The sequence below is a fragment of the Rissa tridactyla genome, chromosome 7 (assembly GCF_028500815.1).
Source record: "Rissa tridactyla isolate bRisTri1 chromosome 7, bRisTri1.patW.cur.20221130, whole genome shotgun sequence".
NCBI classification, from domain to species: domain Eukaryota; kingdom Metazoa; phylum Chordata; class Aves; order Charadriiformes; family Laridae; genus Rissa; species Rissa tridactyla.
The window spans coordinates 50,285,661-50,304,135 of record NC_071472.1 but is presented as its reverse complement, the minus strand read 5'-3'; the positions used below and the strand labels follow the sequence as shown (position 1 = coordinate 50,304,135).

The following is an 18,475-nucleotide window of genomic DNA, read 5'->3' as shown; positions in this document are numbered from 1 at the left end:
ATAGAAACGTTAAAAAATACAGTGAATATCTGCATAAAAGGAAAAACTAGTACAGATGCAGACTGTGGGTTAAGAGCTATTTATGCAGTATCAGAAGACTAAACCAGACTCTGGCCTGGCCATAAACTAAGCCCACGCCCTAAATGAGGTGCCAAGCCACAAAAAGCATTTGCGTCAACTGGGAATACAAGGAAAAGAAGGACTTCTAATTATAGGGCCTGGAAGCGGAAGCCCAGAGTGATTAGGAGTTTAGGCGCTGCTGTATGTTTATCTGGGAGCTTCCTCTCGCTCGCTCGCAGCCCGGCTTTGATAGATGAGGGTTGGCCGAAAGGGTGGGATTGAAGTTGCTGATGGTACACAGAGTTCTCCGCCATCCGAAGGAGACGGAGACGGAATACTAAGGCTTCTGTGGCCTTGTAGGAACATAACTCTTTTCAACCAGGCGTCAGCTGGTTAGCCCAAACGGCAAAATTAGAGGGCAGCAAATCTCGGTTGGGTACTTGCTATAAAATCTAGGAAACCTGAGCAGCCTAAGCATCTCCACCACATCCTATTTATAACACCTATCTAATTGCATAGTTGTTTATTATATGCATACAAATGAGGTACACACAATTTCACCTTGGGTTTGAGTTTCATGAATAACTCCACTTTAAATAATGCCATCTTTCAGAGTAACAGCAGGGTTTTTCCGCCTTCCAAAACAATGTCATTCTGTAATTACACACTGAAGAACTCAACACGTTCAAGCTGCGCTGGATTTGTTTTAAAAACACCGAGGGCACAAATGTTAGGCAAACAGGCACAGATCTGCATGAAGGAAGCACATATTCGTGGATATACTTAAATTAAGAATGCAACTCCTGCATTTCCCCGCACGCACCGAGCCCCCTGTATAGCCATCGCACAAATACGCTGTTTACACAAACAGTGATGAAAAAAATATGAACCCTGATTTTGAGGTTTTTTTAAAACATGAGCATAGATACCATGCAGGGTGAATATTATGCCTTGCAGGTTTTTCAGGGAGCTGAGCAGCACGGCGCTGACTTGCAGTCGCCCCCGATTCGGCCCATCTGCCTTTCGCTCGGCATCCCCACCCTCGGCACGAGAACCGCACGGATTCCTGCTCCGCCGCAGCTCTCCCCCAAAAGCACTCGCCTGCGTGTCTTGTTAAGATGTGACAAAGTTTATATGGCCCATGGTTTTATGAAACACATGACCTGACCTATGAACAGTAGCTTTATTTATACTCGCTTAACTCCTCTCTGAGGCTGATGCTAGTCAAAATACAGCCAAATATTAGTGCTAGTAAGCCCGTCTATACTTCCAAGTGTAACGTATACCCCACGGTTACATTATTTGGTCTCAAAAAAAGCTTAACTAAATAAGGAAAATCTGATTTTAACAACAAAATTCACCAAAAAATAAACACAAGTACATAAAGATATCCAAAATATTTAAAAATAGATAACAAAAGAAACCCCAGCAAGTCAAAAGAAAGAGAACAATAATAAAAAATTATTTTGTGAATAAATAATTCCCTATGACTGTACTCTGGAAATCTCTATACACCGCAACACGCTACGGACAATTATGTATTTAATCTGAATATTCAGAGCTTGGGGTGGATGTATGGAAACCGTCAGACATTTCCCATGTCCAACAGATGGCTCAACGGTACGCTTGATGTACTAAAAAACTATTCACCAGTTTCAAACATTAACTGGCTACAGCTGATGGCCCAATAAATACTAAAACTTTATCAGGATGGGTTTCTCCCTCCCGAAACTAGAGAACGCACACTGAGGGCAGCTGAGTAAGTGAGGGCAAAAGATCAAAGGGAACAGACTCCCTTTTCTTTTAACCCTCCTTGGAATTCCTCCAAACAGGATACAAATCCGTAGCCCCCACCGTTACATTAGCGTTTGGGGGTTTGTTAGCTGCAGAGATTGCAGTAAACATTTCTACTGCTGAAACACATTATCGTGGTTTTCGCTTTTCGTTGGAATAACACTAAAGTAAATGTTACAGGGAGAGGGTAAAATCCTGACCCCCCCGAAGTCTACAGAGCTTTTGCCACCAACATCAAGACGGGAAATAAAGTTACCCTTTTTATACAGTTGTGTATCTTTAATTCGAAAGGAAGTTAACTCATTAACAATGCCTGCTGTGCTAAATGACTGCTTTGATAGTAATTTTAGTGTATTTTAGAATTCGTTAGAAATCTATCATGTATCAAAACAGTCTATTCAGCAACAATGATACCAAACAAATCAACATTTACAAGTCTGTCCACGTGCTTCTTCAATATAGACAGCATTATATTAAAATTCACCTTATTTACCTGCAAATTTGACAAGTTTTAACAAAATGTAAAATTTCTATAAAAAGGTGACTAAAATTTCTACAAGAAGATGATCGCGAAAAAGTGACTAAAGAACCATCCTTCAGTAAACTGTGAAATTTTCTGTAGTAGCATAGAAAGCAACCATGGATAATATTAGATTAGGACAACGGTTCATTTTTAACATTTAAAAGAGACTGAGACCCTAATATTTCCTTTCTGTTAAAAGCAAGGAATAGGAAACTACAAAAACTACTGAAACTGTTAGAAAAATTACAGGAACAGAACATATTGAAAAAGATCGGAGATCTAAGGCCGTCCTCCTCAAGGCCACATATCAAAGCAAGACGTTTTTGTAATAATGAAAAAAGCTGAAAAACGGTACATAGATGGAAAATGACTATTTATATATGACACTTTTTTTGCAGCAAAATGTAGGTGACGAAGCACAATGATTGAATCGCGCTTCTCCAGCAGTACAATATCTTATCTGCATGAAGACATCAATTCGATAAGGACAGTGAAATGTTTCCTATCGTCTCCCCCCTCCTCAAATATAAGATCTTCAAAATTGCAAACAGGCTTTATTCAAACCTGCTGGAACTTCTGCCACTAACAACTACTTCGTCCTGGCTTGGGGATACATTTCTTTGGAGAGAACAGGTTAAACACTTAAATTAGAAAAAATCTGAATCCAGAAGTTTTCAAAAAAGTTAAGTAGCGATGGATTGAAGCTATTGACAGTCATATATTTCTGAAATTTAAAAATAGGAGAGTTTGTGCACTGCAAATCACCGGACTGCTCTCTTTTAAATACATTTCTTCCACCCAAACGGCACGACGCTGTACAGCACTGACTACAGGATTTCATATGCATTTCTCAGATTCAAGATCCCGTTCAGTGAGCTTCCAGGGTTAAACTCACAGAAAACAAGGAGTGATTTTATTTAAGACTGCTTTTAAACAATACTTTTATTTAAATCGTAGCTATCTGAAATGTAGTAATTATTTAACAGAGAATTCAAATGACCAAGAATTTCCTAAATTTTCAGTATATCCTAAAGTGTTACACCTTCAGGTAGGAAATGCTCTAGAATTAGGTGAATATTTTTATAAAATGAAAATTAGTTTCCTGCAGGGAGGTATTTAAGAAGAAAAAAAGAAGAAAGTACACAAACGGAATTAAAAAGTACAGAAGAGAACAGCATGGAAATTATTTCACGAAGAGGGTGTTCTCATCGATGTCAACCTGGCTAATCACGATGAGAAGACAATTTTTTTGCTGTCATTCAAAGCATACTTTGTGTTAGAACAGACTTGATTTACACTTCTGATGCCAAAATATTCCACTGCTGACACTTTTCCTTCAGCAACAAACCATAAAGCAGCACTAGTGAGCTGCAGATCACGAATTATTTCTCACCTTCTGGCCCAGCATATATGATATAGAGACACAATCTTTGTAATGCCATTACAGTATTTTTAATACATTTGTCTTCAAAGGCTACAACTCCAGTTGAAAAACAGAAGTCAAAATAAACAGAGAAAAAGCAAATAATTATTCTGTCGTTAAATAATTGCAGTTGATTTTATTCTACATGATGCATCCAGGAGGGTGATGTTCCAGAGGAGATTAATCCTGCAAACTCCAGGAGCAAGTTGCGGTCACTAGAAAAGTCCAAGCCCAGCCGAGGTGCTGGTTGTGGCTGTATCGGTGCTGCAATAAATTAGCTTATACAGCACTTATTAAAAGAGATCTCTCCAAACCTTAGCTAATCTACATGCTTAATAAAAGACTGACTGTACACCTCTAGGTAGGAAAAACAGGAAAAAAAAAAATTTCTGTTAATCCGTAAGGCACTATCAATGCTTCCCAACAATCAAATACGGTATTTTTCTGCCCACTTGCTCTGATCAATGGGAAAAACTTCTGCAGAGACATTTCAATTTAAACCTCTTTAACTATTAACTCAAGGCCACCATCACATTTCAATATTGAACATTTAAATAATCAGAGGAATTTCAGGTCCGTTAAAGGTGCAGTCAGGCATCCCAAGGGGTATACAGTTTAATCTGTTTTACTGCTGGTCCAACATTAATTTTCTCATTATTAATGGATGGAAAAGCTCTTTTGTAGCCAAGGAAACGTAATTATTTAAAATTTTAGATGTGTTGCACTTCACAGCTCTCAGCCGCTAAGCTGGCAGGAGTAACACTTCTGGAGAGCAAATCATTTATTTACCACATTTAAAAGAAAAAAACATAACAGTATTCATAAAACACCAGTACTTTTTAGCTATTTACTAACTGAGTATCTTATTTTAAAAGTGTCTCTCTCTGACAATGAAATTACACTATTAAACTACAACAACAAAAGTCGAAGTACAAAAATGAACTGAACTTGACATGTCATTTACTGGCTTCAGCAATGGATTTACAATCGGGGATCCTGTGTAATATTCTTCTCTGGCACTGAGTTACTGCGCAACCCTGAGTGAGCAACAGCTTCTCGGTCCTTCAATTCTCCTAAAATTAGCTTTCAGTCCTTAACATTACAAGTTTGAAGTTCTTACAGTTAATTTTCAAGACACCCTTCTTTTTAACCTGTCCTCCTCTAGTAAGCTGTTTTGAAATTGTACCCACAGCCTTGATTTCTCCTCTTTGTTTTCCATACTGTTTGCAAACTTCTTTTCCATCCCCTCTCCCTTGCATGGCTGGAATTGTGCCACTATTCATTCAGCCAACCACCACAGCTTGAAAAGTCTCCCACTTCTTGTTCACTGAGAACTCCTTTCTTCCTCTCCAAACCTATTTCTTTGGAATCTTTCTTACCACCTTGCCCTTAGTTCCGTAAGGATCTAGTCTTACATCCTCGCTCTTTCCTGTCTTATGTTAAAGCTATCTTGGTCCAAGAATGCACCCCATTCCCAACTTGCAAGGCAGCTGCATGAATTTACACTTTTCTACTCGAGATATGTATGTAGTAGGTATTACTTATGTATATAGTATGTACGTGCCCCATCCCACCAATGTAAAAGTTGGTGCTACTGTTAAATTGAAGGTGTACTTAGCTACAGCTAGTGTTTTACCTAATTATAGCATTTCCAGTTTGTTTTTAAGAGGTTGTACTGAAAAATATTGCATCTTTTGCTCCCCTTAAAATAGTAAGAAGCCATGACAGAATCCTGCAGCTGGCAAACACTTCTATGGATACATTTAAGACATGTAGAGAAAAGCTTTTATTGAAAAATGCTGTCCCAGAAGACCACCACTAAGCTTTTCTAACAAAATGTCCTTTTCAGAGGCTGTAAGTCTAGTTACTTGCCTTAACAAATTGGCAATTGAAGCACAATCTCTAAAAAAAAAAAAAAAAATCAAATACAGGATAATTCTCATCTTTCCTGGCTACCCACAGCCACCTACTGGATTTTTTGTAGATATAGTTCTTGGCAACGAAGCCTTCCCTCCCCAGCGTAATTGAGACACAGGGAACAAACCTTACAGTAACAGCAGTGAATGAATAAGAATTAAACAAACTTCAAATAGATGCACAAGCTTCTACTCTAAACCAGATTCCCAAAACAAATACGAGTAACAGATATATTTCTATGTACACTCCCAGTAACCAGGAACAGAAACAAAGAAAGGAAAACTCCGTGGCTCAGCAGCAGCGTCTGACACCGCAGTCTGAACCCAAAGGGGCCAGTCCCAGATCAACAGTAAAAGTCATGTAACGAGCTACTGTGCAACTATGACTTTTTAAAGGAATTCCTGTCCAAGGCTGTGCCAAATGCACCATAGGAGAGAGCAAGGAGACGGCACGTGGATCTGAACAGCCCCGGTGCCCGTCGCGCCGGGCCACCTCCTTTGACAGGACAGACCTCCCTGGAGGAGAGGGGGCTACCACCAGCTCAGGTCTCATCAGTTATCACAGAGAAAGAGAAATTAAGACCCAAGTACTATTTCCCGTTCTGCCTGTCTCAGTAGCTCAGACTGACTTCCAAAATTATTCCCTACGTTAGTCTGCATAATTTGAGGCTTCTACAAAAGAATCACCACAGGTTCCTCTGGAACCACAAAGGAAGAAGAGCACTGCAGTTCACACTGCAGACCAGCAGAACAGTCAATACCGGATATCCCAGCATCCTCTAAAACCAAACTTGATATTTGAATATCAAGACTCTCAGAATCAGTAGATACATCTAAAATTTAGGGGTAATTTCTCTATGCTTTACTTTTTCAAGTGTTCAAGGCCAGGTTGGTTGGGACTTTGAGCAACCTGGTCCAGTGGGAGGTGTCCCTGCCCCGGGCAGGGGAGTTGGAACTAGATGATCTTTAAGGTCTCTTCCAACCCAAACCATTCTACGATTCTATAAATTGTGAAAATAACATATATACATGTTTTCACATTCCACTTTTTCACACAAATGCATTCTTAAGACCTTGTGGCCAAAGAGCATTATAGCAATCAGTATGAAGCTCACAAAGTACCTTCCGTGTAAAGGTTAAAAACAACAAATTGTGTTAGTCTTGTGAAGGTCTGATTTATATAGTTATCTGCAGGAAAGGATAACCTGGTTCTGTTTCTCAGGAGAAGCCAGTAGTTGTTCTTTCCTTGTGGAATCCTATCCCAGCTCAATGGCACAGAAGAATCCATAAAATCAAAGGAAATACAGCCGTGTGAGTAGTTGCCACAGTGGATAGCTGGCATCCCTCGAAATGCTTGTAAGGAATGGTGCCAGATTGAAGAACAAAAATTAACTGTCTCAAATTTCTATAAGGGCTGAGAAATCAGTATCTCAGCAACCTGGCAGAAACACAGCGACTGCCTGGAAAAATGCTGCCAGAGTTCAGCTGGAGGCAGGGGATTTCACTTCAGACACGGAGGTTATTCACCCTCACGCCCACTCCCAGCGCTGCTTCACGCATCCCGCGCAGTTTCAGACAGTACAGTCTCTTCTCGCGTCACCGCCACAACCCTGATTGAGACTACTTATGCCACTAAAACGTACACGCTAACTGCCACAGGCAACAAATGGTATTTTCTACCTAATTTTCATATGAAATTCTCCTTCTGCAGCATATGCCAAGGCATAGGGCAGTATGAAATATAGGTAGGCTGTAATTTCCCTTCTGTCTTGTGAAGCTGGAAAGGGAAAAGAGAGAAGGAAAAGAGAGAAGGAAAAGAGAGAAGGAAAAGAGAGAAGGAAAAGAGAGAAGGAAAAGAGAGAAGGAAAAGAGAGAAGGAAAAGAGAGAAGGAAAAGAGAGAAGGAAAAAAAAGTCAGCATTGCTTGGGAGGGAAGGCAGCACATACCCACAGGCGCCTGCAGCACCCCACATTTGTGTGGCTGCTGTTAACCCGGGATCCCACCGGGCGATGCCGGGCAGAGCCAGCGCTACAAACCCAACCTTCCTGTGCAGGCTGGAGAGGATCCGGCCCTTCCACCCCCCTACAGCGAGGGGGGAAAGAAACTTATTGACCCGTGCAGTAGATAAATGAACAGACTATCCATTAACTAGTGAATTGCACAGAATGAAATTATGTTAGAGACAATAAAATGAATATGACTTTAAAGTGTTCATTAAAACTGTCACCAACCATCTAAAATTTAACCTATAAACCGCAGCTATCATCCATATATCATATGGAAAGCTTGCCAAAAACCATGATTAACCTGTGCAACGATCAATATTTTCGACACAGAGTAAATTTTGTTTTCATTGGAAATTGGAATACCTACAATTGATTATAAAATATTCTCCTAGACAAGAAAAGAAAAGAAACCAGATACGTTTGGTCACACGTTTGTTAGCTAAAAACTTGAGTGTTGGAGAACATCTAGGTATCAGTGATAAGAATCTCCTTAACTTGGAAGTGCTTTCTTAGGCAAACAGACAGAAGTTCTAGCATCACAAAACACATAATTTGCATTTAAAAATTTGATTGTATCAATATCTTCACTGTTTTTATTGGAATCAAAGTCTCAAACATGGAAAGTAAAAATTGTGATTTATTAGTTACGCCTTGAGACACCAATTCAACTTCCTTTTCTCCATCAGCGTCTCTCAGAAAAGGCAGCCTTTGGGTAAAATGCACAGTTATTTGTTGTGTCAGATCTAGTCCAATCAATAACTCAAGTTAAGCTAAAAAAGAATATTCCTCTTCGTGCTTCATATTTCTATAAATCCTAGAAAATCCCAATTTTATGACCCTAAACCATACCAAATAAACAGAATCCATGTGTCAGCTATGACACGGACTCCAAATACCGAGAAGGAAGTTCCTTTTCCAGCTACTCTTCTCAAAAATTCTGTCCCACATGAGCCACGTTTTGTAGACAAAAAGATACTACCATAGGCAAAGTATTTTTGCCTTAAAAAATAAAAATAGAGGTACAGCCAGATTTCAAAACCAGGGGGTTTGGTTATTTCCAGGCGGGTTGATGACATTTGCTGTAGCGAGATGAGCAGCTGGTCTAGATTCAAAGCCTGAACCAACTGTTTCCTGTCACATTGAACAGCCCAGAATCATTTACAGTCTTCGCATTAGCAGGAAGGTGACCAGAAATGCTGTTAACTTCTCTCTCGCTGTGTAATCAGTATTAAACCTTTGAGCTACGTAACTTTCAAAATGCACATGGTTTACTTTTTACCTTCTTTGAAATACTAGTAAGAAATGGCTATTTATTAAAAACACATACATTCCACATTTAAATAAAAAGTTAAAATAATAATTTAAAAAAAAAGATACTTTTAGCTTCACTGTTTATAAAACGTAATTGAGCTTGGCCTGTCTATAAAATTTGCTGTTTTCCTAAAAGGGTGGAGGGGATGCTTACAGCTTATCATGAAATTTGGCTAATAGAAATGGTAAATCTAAGGTAAAAACCTATCTCTCTGGAACTGATTTCTGAAACACTGATCTTATTTCCTTCCTTACAGATTCTATTTTTATTCTATTATCTGTGGCTTTGGAGAACTTGCACAAGTGTGGACAACAATGTATTTAGTAACTAATATTCAGCGTTAGTACAAATAAAATGTCTATAATTTGCTTTTAAATGTGGTGCACTAAAAGACAATTTACTAAAATAAAACTACAGCTCCGTGGACTCTAAAATTACTCTTAAAAGCATGTATAACAATTTCTATAGTAGGAATAGATGTGTATAATTACACACAAGTTGGTTTTAATTATCACAGTTCACAAAGGCCTTTATACCTTAGATCTGTCAGAATGAGGAGAGGAATTCTGATGGGTTTTACCATGTTAAAAATTTATAACAGGATCCTCCCTTCTGGCCTCCTAAAACCCAGATCCTTTAAGCGTGTGCAGTTTGCTCAAAGAGCTAAAAGGCTGATTCCGGGATGCGTCTCCGCGTGATTTACAGCCGCTGTACGTTGGAAATTCTCACCCCTCGCGCCGGCGTTGGGAGGCCACTGGGGCCACCTCCCGCCACCCAGAGCGCGTCCTGCCCAGCGCGGGGCTCAGCCCCGCCGCTCCCTGCCAACATCATAAATGCTGCCATTAAAATATTTGTTTTAATTCTGACCTCAGAGTCACAGCTAATAAACAAGAAAGGCAATGAGAAATTGAAAAACAAACTCGATGCAGCTGTTGGACTGGACGTTTCACAACTGCGTTTAACGGCATCCTTTAATTTCACGTCTATGAATAGAAGCCATAGACCACAGCTCGCACGCCAGCCACTCCGCCAAGCGCTATTTGCTTTTGAGTTCATTTCGCAGCGTTATTCCGTCATGTAAATTTTACTGTATTTTTAACTTTGCCTTTAAGATGCAATCTGCCAGCAACGGCTAACTATTTTGCTGGCGGTTTCTCATTAGAGCACGCACCAGCGATGGACTGCATTTGTACAGGTTTTTCCATAATCTTCTTCACACACAAGAGGAACAGAATTTTTTTGTGTATGTACAATACATGTTTGTATGTGTGTTCAGCCCAGAGCCCATTTAAATATATCCAGTGACCAGATGATTAATGTTTTAGAAACTAGGATTACAAAATCACACGAAAGAATTAGACACAGAGGAAACATAAAGCGTACGCTATTCTACGGACTTCCCAAAACTAACTCAGATATAAAACCAAAAGTATTATTTTTTTTAATATGTCTTTTTAACAATCAATGAAAATACCTTTCCAGAATGCATAGGATTACAAATACTCATTAGTAGAGAATCAGGATCCTGAACATACTCGGAAGAAAGGGGAAAAGAGGCCACATCTTTTAAAAATTGTAGATACAAATAAAGAATCAGATGATTAAAAATTAGGATAGTAAGAAAGCCAGAATTTCCAATTTATTTTGGAATATATTCCTTGGGTATGGAGGGAAATACAGATAATTATATTTTGCAAAAAAATATAGAATGTTGTTTCATTTTTCAAATATGTAATGATCCTCCCCTTCTCCTTTTTGGTAGTGAAAAGACAAGAAAAATCACTGCACAGCCCTCCAAAACTAAACCCTTTGTTTCCTTTATGTGTGGGGGCATATTTTCATTAAAAAATAGAAATAAAAATCAATAACAATTTATTTTAAACACGTGGAAAACCATCTTCCAAATAACATATACCCTTAGAGCTTTATATTGAAGTGTCTTACCAAAAAAAAAAATTAAAAAATTGGAAGCAGACCCAATGGCTCCCAACTGAGCCCGAAGCCTCACTCCTCACCACCGTCACAGCTCGGGGTATCTGCATCCACAACTTTGCTCCAGTCCCAAGACCTTACATGAAAGTAAAACAGTGAATACTTTGGACTAATATTAAAAGGAACAGCAATAAACCAAAACATTTGAATGAAGCGTATACAGAAATTTCCATCCCAGACCATGCCAGAGCTCTGTGCAGCCCAGCGTATTTATTGCCTGTAAGGAGGGACTAGCAATCATCTCTACGTCTACGATGGGAGAGGGAACAAAGTGAATTAGTTTTAATGGACTACGGCTGACATCAGAATTGGTGAGGTTTTTTCCTCCTTTCTCAATCACGGCGTCTAATAACACAACATAATGAAAAAGGAGGATGTTTGTATGGTTCCTTCAGTCTCCAGTCTAGACACTCTCTCCAGTTTAGACTAATCCAGTTTACCGTTGAGCAACTGATTCTAATTGGTAACATTTAATCCCTTTCCTTCCCTCTCCCCATTTCAGACCCTGCGTACGCTTACAATTCCTGGCAGACTATCATCAACGCGTTAAAAGCTTGGAGGTTTTTCTGTAAACATCTTAAATTAAGTAACCCCCCCATGGTGTATTCCTTCCTTTTGTGAACATCCAAAATTTAGTCCAGGGCACCTTCATCCAAAGTTTAAATAATAAGCTCTTGTCGATTTACATTGTGTAGCAGACAGGATTCTTCTGCAATGCTATGACGACTATGGCATTCTGCAAATGGTTTCTACCTATTTTTTATATATATATATATATATATATATGTGAAAATATATATAGGTATGTCTAAAACATAAAAAAATACAAATATATATAAATATTATATACATATTAAAGCTTAAAGCTTCCTAATGACAAATTCTTGCATAATGTTGCACTGACAGAAAGACGTCTTAATGACCAAGAAAATATTTACAACTTTTTTTTTTTTTTATCCTGTCTACATTTTAATTATGGTAAAAATTGAACCATAATAAATACAGACTTTAGTGTCAATACTGCAGTTTACATTATATTAACAAAAAATTGTTACTGGTTGTACAATTGTTAGTGGTCGTACATAACTGACAGTTCTAAATATCTTACATTTTTAGCATGGAAAAGGCCCAGTCACCATTCCAAGAACCGGTGGAGGGCTATGCTGTCCTGTACACCACAGTAACAAGAGTTCCTATGTTCATCAAAAAAAAGGAAATCAGGCAGGTGACATTATCTGCAGCTCAGCATAGCTAACAACACCCTATCCTAGATTATTTTTGTGTGGCCAAGGTGTACTGATTGTAAAGGCCCCATTCCTGGACCCAATCTAAAGGTATCAAGATTTCCTTCAAAAAAAACCAAACCAAACAACAAAACAAAGAGCCCCAACAAAACCCAGGAAAAATACAGTGTGTAGGTTTGGGAACATATCTACACAGATGCAGCCTGAAAAAATAATTTAAATTACCTAACGTGAATTAGTAAACAGCACTAAATTTTTGTCTGGACACTCTGTCCATAGTAAGTTGGCCTTTAATTCATCCAAAACTGAATATTCAAGCTAAAATAAATCAAGGCAATGTTAACACTAAGTAAAAGGATGCACACAAAAGCTTAATGTGATTTTCATTTAGTAAGTGAATTAAAGTAACTGTTCTTAGAGTCTCCTTGTAAGTATAAGCCTCTTGTTTCCACTACATCAATATACATGCCAGAGGTACATTAATAAAGTCCCCAGCCTATTAATATTACTTCACTTCCTTGTATTATTTATTCTCCTCTTGAAAAGTTTTAATAAAAGGCTTAAAGTCTTCCTAAAGGTTTGAAGCTGCTGCCTTTGTTCAGAAACGAGAGACCAGCCATGGTGCTCTTCACTCCGCTGCAGCAGCTGCTTCGCAGAGACGACCAGACGGGTGTTCAAATAGCAGCTAAATATACTCAGAATGCAGCTTGTTTCCCTCGCAAAGCTTTCTGTACGCCCAAGAGATGGGACTTGCTTCTTAGTGGACCCTTCTCCACTAAGCTGAAGAAATATTATTCTCCCAATCAACTGCGAAATAAGTGTTTTAATCAAAAGATATTCAGTGATTGCCATTCAAAGACTCTGTGTATCTGCAGCGCCCAACTCTCCTGAGCCACAGCTCCCCGCAAAATTCACCCGGCTTGTTGGCCGTTCCCAAGCTGCACGACTGCTCCCGCTGGCAGGAGCCCGTTGCTGGTCATCACCTGCGCCGGGGCCCCACAGCGCCCTGCTCCGACACGCCAGCATCCTCGCCACACGCTGCGGTGCAAGCATCACTCCGTGGGAAGGGGTTGTGGTAAAAAATAAATAAATACCATGTGTACACAATGCTTCTTAAGCGAATATACTGCAAAGTCAGATCCCTTTTTGCTGTTAGTACACAGCGTCTCTTCCATGGTACTTGGCAATGCTGAATTATTACTATAACATTTAATTTCTTCAATAGTGGATGTACGTGTTAAAAAAAATACTATCAAAACACAAGTGCTTCAGAAGAGGGGTCTTATCTTCATGTAAGTCACAAAACCAACTACTGGCATATATGGCATTATATAAATAAATCATGATTTTGATATATAATAAAGCATACAGAAAAACTGTGTCAGTTCCTCCAGAAGAAAAGGATATGTGAAATACTTATATTCTAGCAATTAAAATAGAAAAAAGAAAACAAGTAACAGTGCCAAGTCACCTGAACTTGAAACTTGGAATCGGATTTAAGCACACTTCCAAAAAGAGAGCAAGAATGTTATATAGGAAGCGTGCTCAGCGGCCAGAAGAAACACTGTCACCAAAGCTGACAACACAACGGGCAAAGAGAAGGGATTAAGGAGGCTCACATCATAACTTTTATTTTTACCACCAGAATAAGGACCAAGTTTGCATTTCACGTCTGTTTCCCAAAGATTCAATCAGCAGCAAATGGCAAAGGAGGACCAGTTCTTTTTCACTTTTATTGAACTACTACATATCTTACCTATTAAAATGAAAAACGTTAAGCAGAGAGGGCAATAACAACATACGCAGGGAACCAGCTTTTAGAAATTCCATAGGACTAAGGGATTTTGTGGATGAGATGCCTGGCCACAAATTTTCAGCTGTAGAACAAACGCTCTCCTTCCCTCCCCTCCACCCCCCAAAAAAACACAGTAACCCACTCCCCATAGGAAACCGTCACAACTTTTTTTGAAAACTAAAATTTGATGTACCCAGAAAAAAAACACAGAGAAAAACCTAAACTACCAGGAACTGCAGTTTTTCTCCTGTATGGTTTTGTTGTGTTTTTTTTTTCTTTCTAATGTTAAACATGATTTGCTGTATGTCTTAGACTGAGACTTTTACAGTCTCCCTAAGATCAACGGACTCAGAAGCAAGATTTTATGAACGTAAGGGTCTGTAAGAGGTATACAGGGACATGCTGGGCAGCATTAAAAAAAAAACCAAAACCAAATTATGGTGCCCCGTAAGTATACTCGGAAATGCTATTTCAAGTTTGTTATTTTATTATTCAACCGGATTTTCAGAGTAGCCACAGATCTAATACCCCCCAAAAAAAAAAAGCTAACTGTATACCAAGTTTCTTCTTTCTTTAAATAACTCAAAACAGAAAAGAAAAAAATTCAATAGATTTGCCTTAAATTTAAACAAAAGGTAGATCTAATGCCAGCAAAAGTCACTATAGAAATGTCTACACAGCAGAATGAAATGCTAACACAGGTTAGTTACCTTGCTGGGAAGAAAAAACAACCCCTGAAGACTCATAACCAAAGACAAACAAATAAACAAACAAAAAACCCACAAAAAAAGACTCCCTCCCCATCAGCAAGAGCCCTGCCGTTGTCAGCAACTGGCTTTCAATCAGGCCCATGATAATTTAACATATCTTGGACACATTAAATGCAGTAAAGAATTTCTTCTTGATTTCAAAAAGAAAGATTAGGGAAAAATATGACTGCAATTTGCTGACATTAGTAAGTCTCCTCCCCATTGAATTGTTTTCTGATAATCCTACAATAAAGCAATATATTACCCCTTCCCAGGAGCTACTCTCACAATGATACCTGTAAATTCCGTACCACAATTAACTTATCCCCGGCAAGCTCCTTGTTCAGTATGAAAACAGAAAACAGCAGAAACCCAAAGGATGTATCTTACTGGGAAGCAATACCTTTAAAACACAGCTTAAAGTGGCTGCGGCACTGTTCTACTGCTTTACTACACAAAAATCGTATCTATCTGTCCGCTGTATCCACTGACATTCGGTGGTTTCCAGTGTCAGCGGTGGCTTTGTTTTAGTGTTTTTTTCAAACACAATCCTGTAAGTTTCTACAGACCTGAATACCTGCGGAGCTCATGGGGCCTTGGGATGAGACATGACTGAATTAGTCTATTTGATCAGCCATACAGAATAAAATCGTTAACTGAAACAGATCTGTGTTCCTTGATTCCCTGTACAGCAGAAGTTTGTAGTCGCTATGTTCTAGCGCAGCATCGCAGACACTGCTTGAAATGATGAGTAAAAGTGGTTTTTCACTTCAACCCGCCAGTAGATGAAGACGGTATCAAAAGCCACCTCTTGTTTTGTTCTGCTTTGTAATGAGATCAGCTTGTTTGGCAATACAGCACTAGATAATGGATTAAGATGATGTCACTTACAACACTGGCTTCAAAAGAAATTCTGCCTTGATGTTAAATAAAGAATAGAGAATCCTGCGTTAAGTGCTGCTTTCGTACTGTCGCAGCGGAGGGAAGCGTTTTCAACCTGTTTGCTACTGCCGTACCCAGAACACAAGGTACGATTCAATACCTTCCTGTGAATCATCCCTCCTGCAGACCTCTCATAACATACGTAATTTGCAATCAGTCAAAACTAACATCAATTAGAAAAAGCGTTTTGCCATTAAGTATCTTATTGTACCATTAGATCCAAGGTAACAGCCTGCTACATCGAATACAAAGGATTGCAATTTCAGTACTTGAGCAAACCAAAAGAACCGGATTGTAATATAAGTAACCCAACAATATGCAAATATATCCTTCAATTAAAAAAAGTAACAAGTTAATTTGCTTTTGCATAAACATTCTGTTTTCCTTAAATTTATACAATCATTAAAATTGTCTTAAGGAGGCGTTCAATTAATATCTATAAAGCATTCTAATTTAAGCATCTATATTTCACTTAGTTAGCATTGCTCAACTCTAGGTACTACCTTTCTACCAAAGTATGAAGCAAAAATATGACTGTTCTGGAACTGGCATAGTTGATTCTCAGTTAAATGCACAGAGTTCCACAAAAAAAAAAATAAAATTGACATATCAGAAGAAAATTCAGCCAGATGAGAATACAGTTTTTATGTCAAAAGCTGACAGTAAAAATGCTGTGAACCGCGCACCGCTATTAAAGAGTTCTGACATAACAGATGGGATGTCCGAATAAGACCAACTGGTCACTAAGAGTGAAAACATAGATGACAGACATTTAGTTTTATTCTTTCAAATGTGACTTTGTCCTCAAGATCCTCATGGCATTTGCTACAGTTTAGAAACCATTTATTTAGGCAAGCGGAGGCTGTTGATTTACTGGCCATTTCACCTACTAGTGCAATCAACCAAATATATTTTTTTGCTGTCTATAGATAGGATAATAAACACGTTAATTGTCAAAGGAATAAGATGTACTAACAGAGAAGATTTGTAGTAATCTCTGCTGCCCGCAGTCATTGTTCATTCATAAAGAGGAAAGAGAGTAACGGGTACTTTTGAGGAGTTTCTTAAAAGTATTTTCAGATTATAGTTGATTTCACTCAGGAGAGAGGGTAGAATTGGAAGCTCCTCATCAACAAAACACACAATAGCAGTCTAAGTTACTTTAAAAAACAGTGCCAGTGAAATAACTCACTTTATTTTCGTATTTATGGAGGGGTACAATTTACTACATGTGCTGATCCTCTGGAGACCTGCATATCAGAACATCTGGATACCCAAAAGAAAAGAATTCCTTAGTACTTCAGCTATACCTGAATTGGTAGACCGATTCTTTTCACGTATACTATTACAGTCACTTAAGTTTGAAATTTCTAGGAAAAGACAAATTAACCAGCGTTATGACACATCGAACACCCAACAGAGCAGGCCACAAGCCCTCGTAGCAGTGAGGAGGTATTTCATGGATCACAGTGGTATTTGCAATTCCTCCAAAGCAATGGAGCACACACCTACGATATTTTACTGCCTTCATCTTGTTTACAGCTATCACATTAAAACAAGTGAAATAACTTACCACTGGGGTTGAAAGCCATGCAGCAAATCGGCTTCTCGTGTGCAGGGAAGTGGGCCACAATACCATCGCTGTCAGAGTCCTCGCTGACGAGCACCTGCATGGCGTCAATGGAGACAAAGGGAGGTTAGGAAATAAAAATACACCTAAAAGAAAATACCAATTTACTCATACAGGAATTGTTTTATAAGATGTACAGTGGTACGATTTAGAAATATAACCACATGTGAACTAAACACAAACAATCTTTGTAATTTTTTCAGATAAGGAGACACAAGACATGCTCAAATCACCTATTATTAACCAGAACGGATTAGGCACTTTATACCTGCGTTCCCTATTTATTTATCCTATTCAAATAGGGCAAAATGTAAATGTAACAGTTTTGCTACATGAAGTATTAATGGCTGCACCGAAGATTATTACAAAAGAAGTCTGTATGCAGCCAGAAACGTGAGACAGGAGCGCTCATCCCACCAGAGCCGGCAGCAGCCTGCAGTTGGCGGCTCCGTGTAAATACACCGAAGAGCATACGCTTTTAAGTGTAAACAACAAATTATTTTCTCTAAGCAATAACCAAAAAAAACCCTGATCGCATAATAGAAAGAAAAAAGAGAGGTAGCATAGAGTTTTTCAAAGAAACGGGAATATTTAACCATTACATAAATCAGTACTTTCTTTGGGAGGAGTCAAAGTATACATAGCAAACAAGTGGAAAAACGGACCAAAAACCCAGTTAAAAAGACAGTGGGTTTGCTTTCCACCAGTTACATAGGTAAAACACTGCAGCTTGCATCCTGCTAATTAGTGGTGATGGACCTCAGGTATCCAATCTCCAAACGACGCAAGAAGTGCTAAGGACCAGGAGTGTGTATGAAAGCACCTGTATTACAAAATACGCAGCTAACAAGAATTTTCTCCACCTTGAAATTGCCTCAGTGGACATTGAAGAACAGTATTACAAAGGCTGTTAATCCAAACCCCCTAAAAAAAAAAAGTCACACTGTAGTAAAACACCTTCTTGTGAACAAAAGAGCAATTCAAAGGTAGGAGAGAGTTTCCACAACAGAGGGAAATTAAGAGGAAAAGGAAATATCTGGACTGAGATCTGTGTTGCGCAACATCTTCTGAAGAAAGGGACAAAGGATG

At 38.8% G+C, this 18,475-nt stretch overlaps 1 protein-coding gene across 20 annotated transcripts in view; it reads right to left on the bottom strand.

Moving 5' to 3' along the window:
* The window catches only part of BCAS3 (BCAS3 microtubule associated cell migration factor), a 364,218-nt gene that overhangs the window by 263,105 nt on the left and 82,638 nt on the right, over nucleotides 1-18,475 (bottom strand). For all 20 annotated transcript variants that reach the window (XM_054209092.1, XM_054209096.1, XM_054209097.1 and 17 more), the window contains one exon: nucleotides 17,330-17,423. In XM_054209092.1, the coding sequence (XP_054065067.1) occupies nucleotides 17,330-17,423 (94 nt within the window). The remainder of the gene's footprint in view (nucleotides 1-17,329; nucleotides 17,424-18,475) is intronic.